The following is an 18,609-nucleotide window of genomic DNA, read 5'->3' as shown; positions in this document are numbered from 1 at the left end:
CGTTGTGTAGCTCTGTGGAAAATAAACATGGATGTGGAGCAACCAAATTCCAGAACCTATTTGAACACTAATCGTCGTAAAAGGCGCAATCTCTGTATAACATCAGATCATCTTTAATAGTGTACAGGGACCTCATTAAAGGGATACTTGACTCGTTAAGCTATTTTCAGCAGTAAAAAGTTAATATTTTGTCCAGAATGAATTTAACTTTATGATTTTTCTTGTACAATTAATACCTTTAAAAACAAATTTTCCCACTTACTGTCGACTGAACATGACATCACCTGTGCTAAGGAAGTAGGTAACGACCATCATGGCTCACCTTTTTTCTGGGTGTGGACAGCCAACTGAGCTGAAATAAATTGTTCATGAAAAATGATAAATTTATCACATTACTGGTAATTCTGGACAAAATATTAACTTTGTACGGCTGAAAATGGCTCAATGAGTCGCGTATCCCTTTAACAACATGGTAAGTGTCCACATTTTAATACATCTGAGAGGCATGATGCTTCTGTTTTTGTTAGCAACAGAGTAAGTAGGGCTGGGCGATATGGCCCAAAAATAAAATCTTGATTTTTGCAGGCATTCAGGACGATTACGATTTTAATCGATTTAAATCTATTAAACCCAACAAACATTTATTTAAAGGTTTCATTTATTCAAAAATAAATCCTGTGCGAAAGGTTCAGACAACAATAATGTGTACCGATTCTAAATTAGTTTTAGCATAAACCTAACATTCATAGTTTTTTCTTAAATACCCCAATTAGGCCGTTGGTAGCTATTGTAAACCACCCATCCAGTATTCTGCCACAAAATTACAATTTAGAAAAACATTTGAATGTAACAGAACATAAGAACAGCAGCTTTTAATTAGGGATGCACCGAAATGAAATTTTGGGTCTGAAACCGAAAACCGAAAATGAGAAATGCTTTGCCGAAAACCGAAACGCAGAGGGAAAAAAAATTATGCCAATTTTTTATTATGATTTCATTTATTATAATCAATTAAAATTATAATATTATTATAAAATATTTAGGCCTATTTAACACGGGCATTTTAACAAAGCACAATATAAATTGAAATGTCCACACCACAGACAACAGAGACATGTTGGCGAATAGTACATTAAACACCAAACGCGGGGTTAGCAACTGAGCATTTTCTGGCGGTGCAATTGCACTTTATAGTCAATGTACAGTACTTCGCACCGGCGGGCACTAATGCGTGCGGTGCGGATGACGCATTTGTAGGCTATTTGGAGCGGGACACGGTGCGGCACACTTAAAACCAGCACATTCACATGTTCACCAACGTTTAAAAATAAAAATAAATCTTCGCACCAGCAGCTTTGGAAAGAAACTGCAAAGTCACACATGGCGTCCTGTACAGATCTGTAGTCACCCGGAGATTGTGGTGTTTACTTATTTAAAACTGTTGTTAGCAATAGTGCTAACATTAGCTAAAGTATTTAGCACGGCCACCAGAATGCAAGTGAAAAAGTGGAAGCGCTCGAGGGGCTCTCGTCAAAGAAAAAAAGGAAGGCGCTGCAGGAGAAAGAGTGGCTCACCTGTAGTGCAGTACTCGGCAGCGCTCTCTTTTTTGGCATAGTTTACCAAGCGACCCTCTCCTTCTCCGGTGTGCACAATGAAGCTACCGGTACTCACAAACGCCAGCGAGCAGCTAGGCGGACACTTACTCCCGTGTTTGGTGTTTAATTCAAACAGACACTTGCGTGCAGCTTTTTTTCCCTTTTTTTTTCTTTTTGCTTTTGTCACCACATTTTTCCCATTTTTTTCCGAAAATTTTCGGTGGCCGTATATTCGGTGCATCACTACTTTTAATAATCCAAAAGACAAAATTCGATTTCGCAAATTTTCAAAGATTCGATTTTTAAAATGACGATGTATTTTTATTATTTCAATTTATTTACCAGCCCTTCAACAGGGCTAGAATCGGCTTAGCAGTTAACAAATGTTCTTTTGTGAGTTGGTTGCTACCGTTTGTCTTTTTTGACCAACATTTTTGCAAATATTTTAAGAACATATTTCTTCCCACCATTCTGACCTTCTTCTTCTCTGATTTATCTCAGCATGGACGGAGCTGACTTGTGCTTTGAGATCGTCAAGAGAGCGGACGCCGGCTTTGTCTACAGCGAAGCGGTGGCCAGGTGAGGTCAACTCGCATTTGATTCGCAACTTGGGCTGCTGTTTTAATTGGATTTAATTGGATTTTGACACTCTCTTTTCTCGTTTTTCTTAGTCACTACATGAGACAAATCCTGGAGGCGCTGCGCTACTGCCATGACAACAACGTCATCCACAGAGATGTCAAGGTATTTCTTCCTTTTTAAAAATAAAATAAATAAAATTATAGTGTTTAATATGCAGTGAGCTTGGAAACGCTGTGGCTGCAGGTGGGAGTCAAAGCTGAAATTCAGCATTTGCAGGCTGAAAACTCCCAACAGCTGCTTTTTTTCCTGAAAGTGGCGCCCTTTCAGAATCTCTGCTTTGATTAGTGACCTCATACCAGTTCCTAATCTCATTAACATGAATAGAAATTTGGGTCATTTCAATCTCAGACACAAAGGGTCATTCTCCTCAGTCTCGTCAATATTAGTTGGATAACATTTTTGTTTCTGGATTCCCTGATGATTTGTCTCAGCCTAATGGGCTCTCTGATGACTAAGACTGAGTATAAGGGTCATACTGAAAATAAATTAATTAAAGGGGGATATTCATTTTATAATTTAGAATAAAAATATAATGTCATGAGAATAATATCGCTACAATAAAAATGCAATTTTACAGCAATAAAGTTATGATTTCACCGGAATTATGCAGTTGGGAATTTTACAGTTTTGCTTGAAAAAAACTAGAAAGTTTAGAGAGTAAGGTTGTGACGTTGCGAGAATAAAATGGGAATTTTAATGGAAAGTAGTGGCAATTTTACAAGAATAAAGTTATTTAAAGCAACACTCAGGAACTTTCAGGTTTCACTAATAATGGCAGCACCAAATGGACAAAAGTGATAGTGTTTTGCCTTTGCATTTCCCGTGAGGACCAGGGCATAGCGACGTGAAATCCTCTTGCATACTTGCCAACTTTCCCGATGCACGTGGGACTCAGCGGGAGTATCCCGAATCTCAACCTTATCTCCCACGTGGCTCTGGATCAGTCATTTCTCCCGCTAATCTCCCAAATGTAGAGCAATGTAAATAGTTTACACTGTGGGCAATATTTGACACAGGAACTGGAAAACCCTGGCCTGCTGCACTGTAAGCAGCCGGTTACGAGACTCCCACTCGAGTCTGTAATAGTCAAAAAGGCCTGATTCAACACATAATACATCCAAGATTTTACCGGGAAAGCTGTCGGAGGCTGGGGGGGATTGATTGAAGGTTAAAAACAAATTAATCATCATAGTGTTATGATGTGTTGTGTTTTGACAATGAAGACATAATATTACAAGAATAAAGTCATTAAGTTGTAATTTTATGTGAGTTATGCAAGAATGTTAGAATTTTGCTAGCTCGTAAAACAATAAAGTTGAACAATAGAAGTGAACAATTTTTTAACAATGTTTTTTTTTTTTTTTTGCAAGTATAAAAGTCACATTTTATGAGAATAAAATTACGAGCATAAAGTGAGATTTTTTTTAATTTATTTTTTGTTAAAACATCTTCTTGTTATGAGAATAAAGTCATAATATCTTGGAAGCAAAGCCGCAATTTACAATAAATCGTGATAATGTTACAAGATTGAGGTCTTGTTTTTTTTTTTTTTTGCTGTTGCAAAACCAAAATAAGATAATTTCACAAGAATGAAGTTACTATAATTACATAGCGAGTCATCATTTTACATGGATGAAGTCACTATTTTGTAGGAGTAATTGCTTAACAAAATTCAAATTTTCATGTTACGGAATTAAAGTTGTAATTTTATTAAATAAAACCGTGAAATTACAACAAACATAAATTAGCAATTTTGCGAAACTTTGCATCAAAGTAGCCCTAATAAAGAATACATAATTTGAGGGTAATACAGGTGTACTTTTACGAGAATGAGGATGCACTACTGCAAGAATAAAGTCACAATTTTATGAGAGTAATGTCCCAATATTACAAGAATGTAGTTTTCATTCTATACGCTAATTCTTACATACTGCATTGTTACTGTTGCCTTGGTGTTGTTAGCATCACTTGGGCTAACCAGCCACTCATTGCCATAGAAATGACTCACTATTAAGGATCAAGACCATTTTTTTTTTTCAGACTGATAGCAGTACGACTACTCAACTCTTTGAATGCTCACTGATACCAATAGTAAAACGGCAGACGACAAAGTATCGACAACTGGTATCGCCCTCCATCGCAAGTAACTGACGCATTGAAATAAGGCCGGTATCAGCCCGATACGAGACCTGGTATCAGTACTCGCCCATCCCTACTCACCGTTTAATGCTTTGTGCAATGTGTGTTTAATCAGGTTATAAATACAACAGGTTTCTACTATCACTCTATAACAGAAGCTGCTGTCTTGTCCTTATCAGATGTGCTTCCCCCAATTTATATCTTCTTACTCACACACACACACACACACAGCCACAAAAGAACTGACAGCAGTGACGTATGGAGGGAGATAAATACTTTAAGGCTTTAAATCAATTCAGTGACTTTCATGCATGGGAAGTTGCAGCTCGCTTGAGCAGCTTTCTTGTAAATTTGTGTGCGTGCGCATGCATGCGTGCGTGCGTGACGCACACATTTTCAGACTACAGTAATTTCTGGACTATAAGCCACTACTTTTTTCATTTGCATTCGACCCTGCGGCTAATACAAAGGTGCGGCTTATCCATCAGCTCACTAGGGGGCGCACTATAAAGGAAGCGCAAGAGCATCAGACAGAGCAAAACAAACCAAGTGAGCCCAAATACAGTAAGAGAGACAGAACGAGAGTGAGACAATTTGCGCCCTCATTATGGAAAAGAAAGGTGCGGTAACATTAAAACACCTGCGGCTTATATGTGTAACAAACTCGAGTATTCCCCAAATTTAGGTAGCGCGGCTTATTGTCAGGTGTGCCTTACTGTAGTAGTTTTTTTTTCTCCACTGTCCACTAGGAATGGGGAGAATTGTGGTTATTTGATCATTATTACTGATTAAACTTGATTAATGGATCAAAAAATGTTTTGTCTTGAAACCATTGAGAACTAACATGGTGTGCACTACCCAGCTGTAACTAGCAGAGGCGCTATTGAGTCACTCTTAACTAGCATGCAAGGCAACATGACATCAGTTTGTCTATATCAACAATATGGAAAATTATCCCAGCAGCATTAATATGTTCAATAGGACAAACCTTTTAAAAATAGAGTCTGTTTGAATATTAACGTGTAATGTGAAAGGCCATAAACAGGCTAAGTTGCTAATGGAGTTGTCACAGTAATTGCTTTGTAATCCTTCGAACAACTGCTACTTTAACACATACACAGCAGCAACCAGGGCCGCTGTGCCCTTTACGCAAAGTATGCATAGTGCGTAGGGCCCCATTTGCCTGTGGGCACGCATTGCGGGGGGAAAAAAGCACTCAATAAAAACAATCTTGCTGACTTGGTGTGACAAGTGGAGTATTTCCTGGCTTGGCATGTCATTCGTGTTCCTCTTGGTGCATTCAATGACCACTCACACAGTTTCAAAGATACATAGAAAAAAACTCATTCAATGTATCAGTCAGAAATAAATATTACGTGAGCACTGGGAACATTGCAGGGGGTACGTGGAATCATTTTATAATTTATTTCCCAGATTAAAAATCTTTGTCATAGATGCACCAAAATCAGAACAGCCACATGGCAACCTAAATTTCTCATAAAGCTCAGATTTTTTTTCCCAAAGCATACAGCATCAGCCTCAAAATATCCCACACTCTGTCAATTACTTTCCAAAGGGCAATATAAATACCGCTCCATGATACATGATTAAGAATTAAGATTTTACAACATGCAGCTGGGAGCATCAGTGAGTGATCAGATGTGACGGAAATGTGCGTGACATCAGCCAATCAGAGAGCAGGTTTCCCTTCTCTTCTGCGGTTTGCAAGTTGAAGACATAAACAGAAATTAAAAGAAACAAGAAGTAAACAATGACCAAACGCGCAGCTAAACAAGCCATGACTTGGCGTCATCTTCCCAAGATGAAACAGTTTTGACAAAATCATTCTACCTTGTTGCTTTTGGGTTGGTCTCACATGAAATAAATGAAGACGTGTAAGGTAAGTGCTCAAAAACAGTTAACACAACAATGCTGTTGAATCATTAGAACTAGCTAGTGGAGCAACATGTAGAAAGCATGACAATGCGAGAGGGGTTTGCACAGGCTGCTGGCATACTATTAGCAGTTTAGCCGTTACTAAGTAGCCGTGCAGCCACCAGACCAAAGCAGCAATCAATTGTCATCTTTTGATCACCCCAACTGCGAAAACTTGTTTGAACCAGTCCGTGGCGCAACAAAAGGTTGGGGTTGGGTCTTTAAGCCATGCAAACTATTATCGTTGCATGAGAAAGGCCCCCCACCCCACAAAAAAAAAAAAAAAACATTTGGGGGCACCATCACACTTTTAAGCTTAGGGCACTCAAAGGGGTAGCGGCGGCACTGGCAGCAACACATACAAATAGACTATAACAGTAGTCAAAAGCATACTGTATATTATTTCTGTTCTGTGTGAAGAACAAATATTAAAACTTTATTGATACACTGTTGATTATGCTGCATCTCATCCAGTAGAACAAAGTGTTGCCGGCACATTGCGACACAACGCGATACAACATTGAAAAAGCACAACATAAAAATGTGGACATATAACAGTGAATGCTAAACTACAAAATAGCAGGGGTTCACTGTAAAAAGATCTTTACTTCTCTCATCTCACAAGTAGAAGCTACTAAAGAAAAGAACCAAAGTTTTTCAACAAGGCACTTGTGAGTGAAGGACATACTACTCAGCTTGCAGTTGCAAGTGCTATGAGGTAATGGGCCTCTAGATGGCACAGCTGTTCCAGTTTAGTTTTTTGCATCATCCCACCAAATACACATGACATTTATGCTGACAAATTAACATGACTGTGTAAAGCCAAGAGGGGAAAAAACATGCACTTTACAGCTCCAAATGCATGGACATTATGTCTGAGAGTTGAACCTCAGCTTTCATGTCTATAAAAGTTCATCTGGAGCTTATGATCATCAAAGTTGGGCTTTGATGTAGTCTGCGTCTTGACTTGGTCTGAATGTCTTAGTGATTGCAATGCACTGACTAATGGAAGAACACTGTCTGCTTTTGGCTCTCCATTGTTGTTCTTTCCATGGCCACCTCACAGGGAGTGAACACCCTCACTGAGGTCTTTGTCTGACTTTACTGCTGTATTCATCACCACTGGGAAAAAGGAAATATCCCCCTTGAAGCGTTTCAAGTCCACTGCAAAAAAGCATAAAACAAAATTATCTTTTTTTGACTGCTTACTTAATTTTTACATTTTACATACACGTTTAAACGTTATGAAAAGATTACACCAATTTCTATACAGAACTGGTTGTGAACAATAAAATAATGCAAAGAAATATGGTGTCCAAGTAATTAACAATTGCTGATGTGGAAGACCGTTTATTAGTATTTGTCGCTTAATATTTCTGTTACAAGTATGTAAGTGAGAATCGAGTTTAAGCAAAATAAAAAGTAGTAATCCATGGTCAAACCCTCTCTCGGAAAAGAACAAAAACTTGATAAATGCACAGACGTTAACTTTTGGACCCAATTCAAAGATAGGCAAGTCCACTTTCAGCTTTCGGAATTGTGATCCCAGGAAAGTCCCTTCAAATGTTTTCCCTCTCGTCTTGTTTTACTTGTTTCGTTCTACTGTGTTGGTGATGTGGCAATGTAGTGATGTTGACCTTCACACGTCCTTGCATGCCATCAGATGTATCCACTTCTTTGGAACACAATGTCTGAGCATAGTTCTTGCGGCTGGCTTCTCTCCCACTGTCTGTCTAATCAAACAATTGCAATGGTATTACGTGTTCATAGATTATTCACAATGTCCCCCTCATGTATTCACATATTTGTTGGATTTGTTTTTTTTTGTGTTATTTCTTTTGCGTTTTCTATTATCATTATTTTTTTATGCACTAAGATGCCCCAAGATGGCCCCTCTAATAGAAAAATAGTGCTTTGGCACCATCTTATCGAGATTATCATTAGTAAATATTTTTATGGGTGAGCTTCAATTACTTACTGATTTTTGCTGTTTGGGCAAGACTCTGTCCATATCCACTGCAAATAGCAGATTATTACTGTATACAGTACAGGCCAAAAGTTTGGACTCACCTTCTCATTTAATACTATGCTTTATTTTCATGACTATATACATTGTAGATTCTCACTGAAGGCATCAAAACTATGACGACAACTATGACAACTAACGAACACATTTGGACTTATGTACTTAACAAAAAAAAGGTGAAAATAATCAAATAAAGGCATAAATAAGTAGCCACCCAAAATGCCAAGAATTGCGGTACATTGGATGATTGCGTCCAGGATAAAACACACTGCATTCTGAAGCAATTGCATGTCGAAGCAACTAATTGTCATGAAAGATGATCCAGCCATCCATCTTCTTCCGCTTATCTGGGGTCAGGTCGCATGTGTAGCACTAGCAACCTTCCCTCTCTCCAGCCACTTTCAGTTAAAGATGATGTGGCCACATAAAATAAAATCACCAATATCATGGAAGGAACTTGTTGCTATCATGCAGTCAGACATTTCATTTGCAGACTTTTTACATGCTTTGGTTGGTGCTGTTGTTTAGATTCGCTACAGTTATCAACAGAGTTCAAATTGACTCAGTAGTTATCATTTTATTTTTGCATGAAAAATCGATAACTACAGCGTGCCATAGTAGTTCTCGAAGTCAGAGCTAAAGCGAATTTTGAACTTCCACTTCTTGTTTTCTTTAGAATGCAACACATACATTGTTGCGGTGAGTGTGAGCATCATTACAGGAACTTTGGTAGTTTTGTGGTTCACATTTATATAAATATTAAAATAAAATATTATCTCACACCCCTGTTTGGGAGACAGAGCAGTTGAACTGGACTCCATCCATCTATTCATCCATTTTCCGAACCGCACATGGTTACTAGAGACGCAGAGATAAGCCAAAACTGATTTTAACAAATCATTTATTTCAAAGTACCGGTAGCTGGGACATTAGCTTGGCCTCTGTCAGGCCTTACAGTTCTCCCTTCCATTTCCACTGTGGAGCTGTTCCCACTAACTCGCACCGAAGTATCTCGCACACGAAACATGTTTCCCATCAAGCGCCGCACCTCCTTCCTCACAGAGGACAATAAGAGGAGTAAAAGAACAGGATCGAGGCAAGTGTTAAGAGCTGAAAAGAGCAGTGCCAATTCATTGGCTTTGTCAGCCACGCTCCTCCAGAAGCAGGAACTGTCTGTAATTTGGGTCTTGATGTAGAACACCCTAATCACATGATACGGGACAAAACACAGAGTGAAAATGAGCAGGATGAAGAAGGATTTCCATGCAGTTCTTGAATAACAGTGAGCATTGGGCAGGTTGGGTTTATTTTGTGATGTCCTCAGAAGCTTGAGTGCGATCTTCATGTAGGACACCACCAGAGAGATGAACACCAACCAGAAGACCATCAGAATGCAAATGTTGACGTACGCTTTCCATTTTGCATCGTGGAGCTGTTTGTAGTGGAAACATCTAGACAAAAATGGGAAATCGCGTCAACAAAAGTGAAAGTTTTTTTAATTGCTGCTTTCTAAAACCTGAATGTAAAAACAGTACTGTGCATGTGTGTACTCAGTGTTCAGTCTGGAGAACAAAAGAAAACAGGGTTTGCCAGTTTTCAATTATTACGAGGACAGTATGCAGTTGGTGCAGTCGCTTTGAAAACAATGTTGCCTCTGCGTGAAAAGTACTTTACTTGATTTCTATCATGTAAGCATACCCTTAGCCATAGAAGCCACAGTTCCACCAAGTGGTACAGTTTAGTTCAGCTCACTTTGGGAGGAATTAGAATAATAAACCTTTGCAAACAATGTGCCTTGTGTGAATGGCGGTGAAGTCGGCTCACTTATTTTGCAACCGTAAAGCTAAGAAATTGCAAGACCTTACCCGTCCGTTATCGAACGGCCAAGAAATGGTAAGGTGCTAGCTAATTTTTCTACCAAATGGTCAAGAAATGTTTTGGCTTGGATAACTTATTTTGATTGCAAAAGGCCAATAATTTGTTTTGGTATGGATCACTTAATTTAATAGAAAGGGCCAAAAAATGGCAAGGTTCAAGATTATTTATTTTGATTTTTCAAGACCAACAGCCGTTAAGTAAGTATCATTTATTTGGCTAACGAATGGCCTAGAGACAGTAACATACTGCTCATTTGTTTTGCTACTAAAAAGCCCCAAATTGTCCGATCAAACTACTTATTTAGCGACCAGTAATGGAAACACAGAAAATAGCCTAGCAACTGTGTTAACCACCAACAACTTGACCAACCTGTTAACCTGCGATGAATTCTTTGGTATGAAGAAGGCTGAAGCCAAGCCAAAGGCCATGATCCAGATCGCCGCACAGATAGCAGTGCTCCATCTGGTGGACTGCAGCCTGCTCTGTGCCCGAGTTCCCCGATGGATCTTCAAGTAGCGATCCACACTGATAAGCCCCAGCAGAGTGATGCTGATGTACATGTTCATGTAGAAGAAGCTGCCCACCACGTTGCACAGCGTGGGCCCCAAGGTCCAGACATTTCCCCGGATATGGTAGAGAATCCTGAACGGCAGGCAGACCACCAGGAGAAGGTCGGCGAACGCCACGTTGATGAGGAAAACTCGCACCGAGTTCTGTTTGGAGCACACATGGAACAAAGCCCACAGAGCCACCAGGTTCCCAAACAGACCCAGAATGAAGATGAAGGAGTAAAGCACCGCAAGTGGCCACTGCAGCGCGCTGTAATCAACACAAGGCTGCTGAGGATCAGGCGTCATTGTCACGTTCATCCCGTTGACAAAAGGGGAAGCGGATGTCTGAAGGTCAACTGAAATGATGTATGGATAGTGACAATCTTCCAACCTGTCCGAGGAAACAAAACAAATATTTTGGTGTCTTTACGAATAAGTCATGCCACCAACATAGCAGCTAATGTTAGCTTGTTTATAGTGCTAATGCTAGCATGATATTGCTGGCACTGCTATTTTGTGGGGCATTCTCTGAGAGTATTCATTACAACTATCCACTTTTGTTAATACATGCCAAAAATGTATATGTTTGAGAATCATGCTCGTGGATGTCGGTGAAGTGTGCCGATTTGGTTAGACTCGGGTTTCGAGGTTAATGAAGTGAGTCTGAAAACTGTCAACTTGCCCTTTAATTAGTTAAACTGTAATACACCACAAACTATTATCCCAAAACATATTAATGTCATAATGACTTCAAATTTAATGGTTTACAGATTATTTGATTTTGAAAAAATTTACCTATGCACATGCATGTGGCGAAACTCTCAATAACTTCCACTAATAATCCAGGCTAAACTCAGTCCCTCCCTGACGTACAAAGATTTTAAACGATTAAGATGCATAATTTCTCAAAAATAGGCAGAAATTCCGCATATAGGAAAGTTTTTCAGTTGGTAGCTGAGGATAGGTTGCACAGGGGGGAAAATGTGACTAGGTGAGTTTGTGAATATTGAATTGCCAATAGGCGGTTATTCAGTCCCAATAGTGATGTGCAAAGCTGATTGTGTGTACATACAGTACATTTACAGTACAGCCATTGTTCTGTTTTCATACTAATACAAATAGTGCAAAATGCCATTAAAGTTACAGGGAGCTGAAGCCCATCCAAGTTGACTTTAGGCAAGAGTTGAGGTACACCTTGGAGTGTTTGCTAGCCAGTCCCAATGTTTAATCATCATTTAGCCTCTAATATAATGCCCTAAAATATGTTATTCATACTTTAAATAGGATGTACTCACCCAGTCATTTAATTCCATGAACAATGGTCGATCAGCTGCTCATTTGTGCTCATTAGACTTCATCAGAATTCCTTACTCACACATCCGGCCTGTGGCAAAGACACGTTTCTAAACGTCTCATCAAGCTTCAAGTAGCTTCAGACGATAGTGGTTCCGATGAAGAGAGAGAAAATCTTTTGTTCCCTCTCCCTCCATTTCCAAGGCTGCCGCTCATGTCCGCCTTGCCCTGCCCGCGTGCGCCGTCGAAAGTCAACAGAGAATTGCTGACATGTAAAATGTGGTGATGTCGCGCAGAGAAAATGTTGGGCTGTGGTCAACTTTTCTTTTTTCTTGCCACTTGTAGTCCCAATACAGAGAGAGAGAGAGAGAGAGAGGGTTGGCGGGGGCTGGACTCAATTTGCAAGTTCTGGTTACACACATGAGTGCAAGTGGTGTCAGCGTGCATCATGCACAACTTGTACAATACAATATGCTTTCCACTCCTGCTTCTTATTATAAAACACAGCTACACTATGTTCTGAGTATAGACATTCTTAGAGGAGAAAAAGGTTCCTAAAATACAATACCTCTACAATAGTACACCAAGACAAACATACGGTATCCCCCCCCCCCTTTTTTTGGGGGGGTATGTGTGGTGATGTTGCTGTGACCTACATCATATACAGTAATGATAAAATATGGCATACCTGTAGGTCTTGTAGGCTTCAAACATTATACTGTAAAGTTACTGATAGGCCTAAAATTGCCAAAGGTAGGTTTCAGGTTAAAGTTAAAGATGATAAAAGCCTGATAAAAATCAGGCTTTTATCATCTTTAACTTTCATCACATTTGACCATATGTATGAGGGTGCTGGCATGTTTTAAGTAATTAAGTCTTATTAGACCATTTTTAGCCATCATAGAAGTATGAAAACTTAAAAAGTTTACCACTGTGAATATTAAACACATAAAACATTTTTTTTTACATTTTAAAAATATCCCATTTTTGTATGGTGAGTTTTTCCTTAAAGTTGCTCAATGTAGAAATTTGCTCAAATATCTTTGCAATAGCCTTTTTATTTGAACATTTGATTCGATTTGATTTACAGTATTTGTATTAGGAACCGTTCATATAAATAAACATTTCCGTAAATATGCCAGAAATAGCCAAAAGGCTATTTTTCATCTGCGGTGCTGAGACAAATCGTAAATGTCACGCTATTAAAATTAAAATAAAATTCACAGCAATAACAATACATTCATGAACATACTATTAAGTTAAAATTACATTTACATAACAAAAGCATTACCTTTACTAAAATGTACATTAAAACCAACAAGGGATAAACAAATACAGAAAGAATGAAAACTTTAATTTAGGCCTCAAACATCTTCTCATTAGCTGTTCGGATAGAGTGACTCTTAACCCTTTGAGTTAAATATGAAATTTCCATGTAATATTTAACCAGTATTTCATTCTCTATGCAGTCTCTATGAATTAGATTTATAGGAAGTGTTTTCTAATATTGTTTCTATGTGTTGTTTGAGCTGACCAGTTGCTTTATTTTAATGAAGTGAAGCTTACATTGATGGCTTTTATACAACATTTGTATTTATTTCACTTGCATACATACATATCAAATTTGTTTCCACATTTGGAAAATCCCTGATTATAATCTGAAAATATTAAAAATTTTGTATGTGTGTGTTTGTTTTTCTTTACACTGACATTACACATGTCCAAATTGTGCCACTTAAAAGCAAAAAAAAAACGGAATTGTGTGACTTTGAGTACACATGCTATGTAAATCCAGATTTGATGGCGGCACCTTCCTGCTAGTTGCCAGTCAACCATATTTGTTTATTCAAAAAGTAGAAGTAAAAAGCTCAATGTCTATTCCTCCATGCAGTTAAAGCTTCCCTCGTTGTTGACTTTGTGTGAACACTGATGTTAATTTTTGGGCGTGTGATTATCGTTATTTATAGGAGGGTGTCACTCTTTAGTTAGCCAGAAGCAACCACAAACTCATTTCTGTCTCGTTTCTCACTCAGCCTCACTGTGTGCTCCTGGCATCCAAGGAGAATTCTGCTCCCGTCAAGTTAGGTGGCTTTGGAGTTGCAATCCAACTGGGAGAGTCAGGCCTGGTGGCTGGAGGTACATGGAACACTTTTAACCACCCTGTCTCAGACACTTCAGTAGCAACTACAGGGCTGTTGTGGCAAATATGCTCATCCAGAGTGTTTTCATAAGTAAATAGCATTTTTCTTCACAATACACGTGTATATAAGACCGCCTTGTTATATGCACAGGCCGCGTAGGAACACCCCACTTCATGGCACCCGAGGTGGTGAAGAGGGAGCCTTATGGAAAACCCGTGGACGTGTGGGGCTGCGGTGTCATCCTCTTCATCCTCCTGTCAGGGTGTCTGCCCTTCTATGGCACCAAAGAGCGACTCTTCGAAGCCATCTGCAAGGGGAAATACAAGGTGAGGATAATACATGAGATTTTGTTGTCTTTTAACAAAATACATTATTTCTTTATTTTATTTCTATTATTACTTCTGTATGGTTCTCTCACTATATCGCAATTTGTTATTTGCAGTGTTTTACGGGTTTCTTCCGTATACTAACTGTAATGCAAAGGACAGCCACAGTCATTGATGCATTTTTCAACCATTTACTCGCCAGGAGAACAGTAAAACACCAAAACATAACGACTATTCCTATGCATGAGCTGCTGTTGTCCGCAAGTCACACACAGCCTCACTGACATCACACGCTACCTCACCAAGCCCTGCCTCTAACCCTAAAGGCACACACGCACTATAATATATAATAATCCTATACAGTACTTGTTTTCTCTGCATTTTATGTTTGCTATGTTTTTGCATTCAAATGTATTTAAAGCATGTAGTGAGGTCAAATTACAGCGGTACCATGAGCTACGAGTAACCCGACTTGTGAATTTTTCGAGGTATGCGCCGTAAGTTGACCATTCCAAAACCTTCATTGTGTTTTTTTAAGCTATTTAAAAGTTGATATGCTGGTGTGGTTTGAATTGTTGTCCTGCTGCAAAGCCCAAGCGCACGAGCTTGAGGTCACAAACTGATGATGGCCAAACATTCTCCTTTAGGATTATCTGGTAAAGAGTAGAATTAATTGTGCTGTCAATCACAAGTCATCCAGGTCATGAATTAGCAAAGCAGCTCCAGACCATCACACCCCCACCACCATTTACATTAACAGTAATAATGAGACACACACCAATCAAAAAATGCAACTTTGGTCACCACATTGAATATTCTCCCAATGTATGATTTGATTAGATTTTTTTTTTGCAAAAGACAAGCCTTTATATTGAGTTATGAGTGTAGTCACGGAATGAATTATACTCGTATCTCAGGGCACCGCGGGTGGGTCTGGAACATATCCGCCAGGATGAACAAAGGTTCACTAAGTCATATGTGAAAGATCTTGAAGTTGTGCAGTTCTGCAATGCTCTAACACAGATGAACCCGCGGCAGTGGGGTCAAATCTCTGAGAGTGCTAAAGACCTGGTGAGGCGCATGCTAATGCTGGACCCCGCTGAGAGGATCACCGTTTACGAGGCCCTCAACCATCCTTGGCTCAAGGTAGGCTCCCCCTTGTTCATCTTTTTAACATAGATCATCAATAAATTAATTTGTTTTAAAAAAAATAAAAATAAAAAGTGTTTTTTTTTACATCTTGAAGTAAATTTTCAGTACTAAGTTATGATAATTCTTCTCATCTTTAATCAAAGCTTCATTTGAGCTGCAGGTGGCAGTAATGTGCAATTTGTGATGTTGTCTATTGCAGGAGAGAGACCGTTATGCCTACAAGATCCACCTGCCAGAGACGGTGGAGCAGCTGAGAAAGTTCAACGCCAGGAGGAAGTTGAAGGTATACAGCATGAACACCGTTATGATCAAAATGATTAACCCTTTCGCAAAAAATAAATACATTTTTTCCAATGACATGACCATAATCCAAAGGTCTTTAGTTTGCATTCACAGGAACAAAGACGACGCTTACATGACTTTTTTTCTATGATTACTATTAATGAAACAAGTAAAACGTACACACACACAAAATGCAAAGCCAAACTAATAAGTCCTCTGACATTTAATAGTCAATAATTTCAATACAATTTTGGGATGCTTTTTCTGCCGATTAATTTTAATTAATATCATTCATTGGCAACAGTAGCCGAGCCAACTCCAGCTGCTGATGTCGCTCACTCTACCATGCCCCTTAAAAGTTTACATTCAACAAACCGTGAATGCACTTTACAAAAAACATTTATTTCTTTATTTCTATTTTATTGTGTTTTGTTTTTATATGATGCAGTGCTATTTTCTGTTATTAACAATGTAACAAAAATATTGTGATTTTTATGTGTGAGGTGTGTCTTGAACGTATTAATTTCATTTCAATTTGGAAAATGTATTTGATAAAGAAGTAAATTGTGTAACGAGCTTTGTTACAGAACAAATTAACTTAGCCCACTCATAACTTAAGGTACCACTGTACTGTATAACCTACTCACTTATGATGAGTGCCCACTGTTTTCTGCTTAAGACTGAACTTTTTGCTTTTTGGCATGACGATATTTAGGGCCACTGTTTTTGACCATCAGTGTTTGACACTCTAGTTTTCAAAAATAAATTTTAATTTTGAATATATTTAACGTTCCACAGTTTACCAAAAAGAATGGTTTACTATATAAAATCATACAAATATTATAAACAGTGGCAGTATTTTGGGGAAGTGTTGAATAGTGCCTATGGGGGGGGGGTAAAGATTTTGACTTACTCTATACAGTATGTGTACGTGTGATGATGTTGTCACCACCATGAAGGATGTTCACCTGCTGGTGTGGTTTCAGGGTGCGGTCCTGGCGGCAGTGTCCAGTCACAAGTTTAATTCCTACTACGGAGACCCCCCTGAGGAACTCCATGACTTCTCAGACAACCCCACCTCCTCAGGTGAATTTTTAAACTCGTGTTGTGTTTAAGGGAACATAACAACACACCTGCAGTGAATTTAAAAGATAACACACATGGTAAATCATTTACTATTAAAGATCGTGTAAATATACATTCATCGAGGTGTAAAGACCAGTCCCAAATTTATGAAGGCATGCATCCCCTGCAAAACAGAGTTGGGTCTCTCCGCATTTCACGTTCACATGGCCCCTCAAAAAATGCCTCTTTTTACATTGCTAGCCTGATGTAATCAACATACACAGATGGATAACATGCACACCCAAACTACACCCACACTCAGGAGATTATTTCCAAACTATTAAATGTGGTCTAACATACATTGGAGGTGTGTCCTACCCTTGAACATATAGAAATATGTTGTCAATGACATACGTATAACAATGGTAAATTAATTTTTTTTTTTTTAAAGCACCTGTGGTTAATCTAATCTACTGCAATTGCATAGAACGAACACCCAACAAAGTTGGCGTTCACCCTCTCTCCTTACCCACCCTAAGAAATATCTTGTTCCTAACCAATAAAGATCTACTCTGTCTAATGCAAAACACCCATGATGATATCTGAAACACCCACCTCGTACGGGGATGACCTCATCAGGCATATCTTCAGTGTGTTTTTGTTTTCTTTTTACAATCTTTTTGTTTTTCTGCTTCTGTTAATGCTTCCCAACTGCAGGGCTACTCGCAGCAGAAAGTATGTATCTTTATTAATTTTTTTATGCTGTGTGGTGACTCCTTCCAGCCACTTGGCAATATGTTGGTTGATATTTATTTGAATATATGTTTTTATGCTTTTCAGGGGCTGTGTCTCAGGTGTTGGACAGTTTAGAGGAAATCCATGCATTGACTGACTGCAGTGAGAAGGATCTTGATTTCCTGCACAGTGTTTTCCAGGACCAACATTTACACACACTGCTTGATGTAAGTCAGTCCCTTGTGATCTACCTACCGTCTATTAGGATGAAATAGATTACAGTAAGTACAGTTCTCCAACAGCAAAGTGGAATCAGAGCACACGTCAACCATCATATCAAATCAAATGCAATATTTGCAACAATGAAACTGAACAGCCTATGTGGCAAGTGTTCACGAATGACATGTACAGATGTGGCTGACATTCTCCCATGAATGACTTGCTACGATATATACCAAAGTGACCGTAAACACCAGCTGCAATAGTCAGCAGCAGCATTGTACCTAGCAAAAGATACTCTTAGGAAGGAGCAACAAGCACAATACAGATCACACAAAGTTGTGGTGGATATCTGCTTTGATCACTTGTAATTGCTCAGTACAGTGGAACCTCTAAAATGCCCCTGAAGTTGTACAATTTGAAGTTTCATGTACATGTATATGCATGTATGTTATAGTTATTATCAATGTTTACAGTATATATGCATGCAGTATAAATGTACAGAGTTTGAATTGTTTTGAATTTTCCAGCAAACTGTAGACGAGCATCACAAAACACTTTGCGTTCAACCTCAGAGGTTCTAACTATCCATCCATCTTCTCAACCGCTTATCCTCACAAGGGTCGCGGG

General features: G+C 38.8%; 2 protein-coding genes across 24 annotated transcripts in view; one reads left to right on the top strand and one right to left on the bottom strand.

Annotated features, from left to right (window-relative positions):
- Positions 1 to 18,609, top strand: part of caska (calcium/calmodulin-dependent serine protein kinase a) — a 106,566-nt gene that overhangs the window by 64,231 nt on the left and 23,726 nt on the right. For 8 of the 22 annotated variants that reach the window (XM_077579555.1, XM_077579545.1, XM_077579559.1 and 5 more), the window contains exons 4-12: positions 2,097 to 2,174; positions 2,267 to 2,339; positions 14,093 to 14,195; positions 14,351 to 14,526; positions 15,529 to 15,672; positions 15,878 to 15,961; positions 16,947 to 17,046; positions 17,743 to 17,760; positions 17,866 to 17,987. In XM_077579555.1, coding sequence (XP_077435681.1) covers positions 2,097 to 2,174; positions 2,267 to 2,339; positions 14,093 to 14,195; positions 14,351 to 14,526; positions 15,529 to 15,672; positions 15,878 to 15,961; positions 16,947 to 17,046; positions 17,743 to 17,760; positions 17,866 to 17,987 — 898 coding nt within the window. The remainder of the gene's footprint in view (positions 1 to 2,096; positions 2,175 to 2,266; positions 2,340 to 14,092; positions 14,196 to 14,350; positions 14,527 to 15,528; positions 15,673 to 15,877; positions 15,962 to 16,946; positions 17,047 to 17,742; positions 17,761 to 17,865; positions 17,988 to 18,609) is intronic. The other 14 variants (XM_077579547.1, XM_077579556.1, XM_077579567.1 and 11 more) reach the window with 4 other exon arrangements.
- Positions 9,222 to 12,356, bottom strand: gpr34b (G protein-coupled receptor 34b). 2 transcript variants are annotated; one of them, XM_077580153.1, is made up of 3 exons: positions 12,062 to 12,356; positions 10,585 to 11,157; positions 9,222 to 9,788 (listed from the first exon to the last, which is right to left on the bottom strand). In XM_077580153.1, exons 1-3 carry the CDS (start codon positions 12,067 to 12,069, stop codon positions 9,239 to 9,241), a joined length of 1,131 nt encoding a protein of 376 aa, XP_077436279.1. In that variant the 5' UTR covers positions 12,070 to 12,356; the 3' UTR covers positions 9,222 to 9,238. The 2 variants fall into 2 exon arrangements, with proteins under 2 accessions (XP_077436279.1, XP_077436280.1); XM_077580154.1 differs by having other exon boundaries at positions 10,585 to 11,122.

Source organism: Vanacampus margaritifer, chromosome 11 (genome assembly GCF_051991255.1).
Source record: "Vanacampus margaritifer isolate UIUO_Vmar chromosome 11, RoL_Vmar_1.0, whole genome shotgun sequence".
Lineage (NCBI taxonomy): Eukaryota > Metazoa > Chordata > Actinopteri > Syngnathiformes > Syngnathidae > Vanacampus > Vanacampus margaritifer.
The sequence above is the reverse complement of the archived record's forward strand: the minus strand, read 5'-3'. Positions and strand labels throughout refer to the sequence as shown.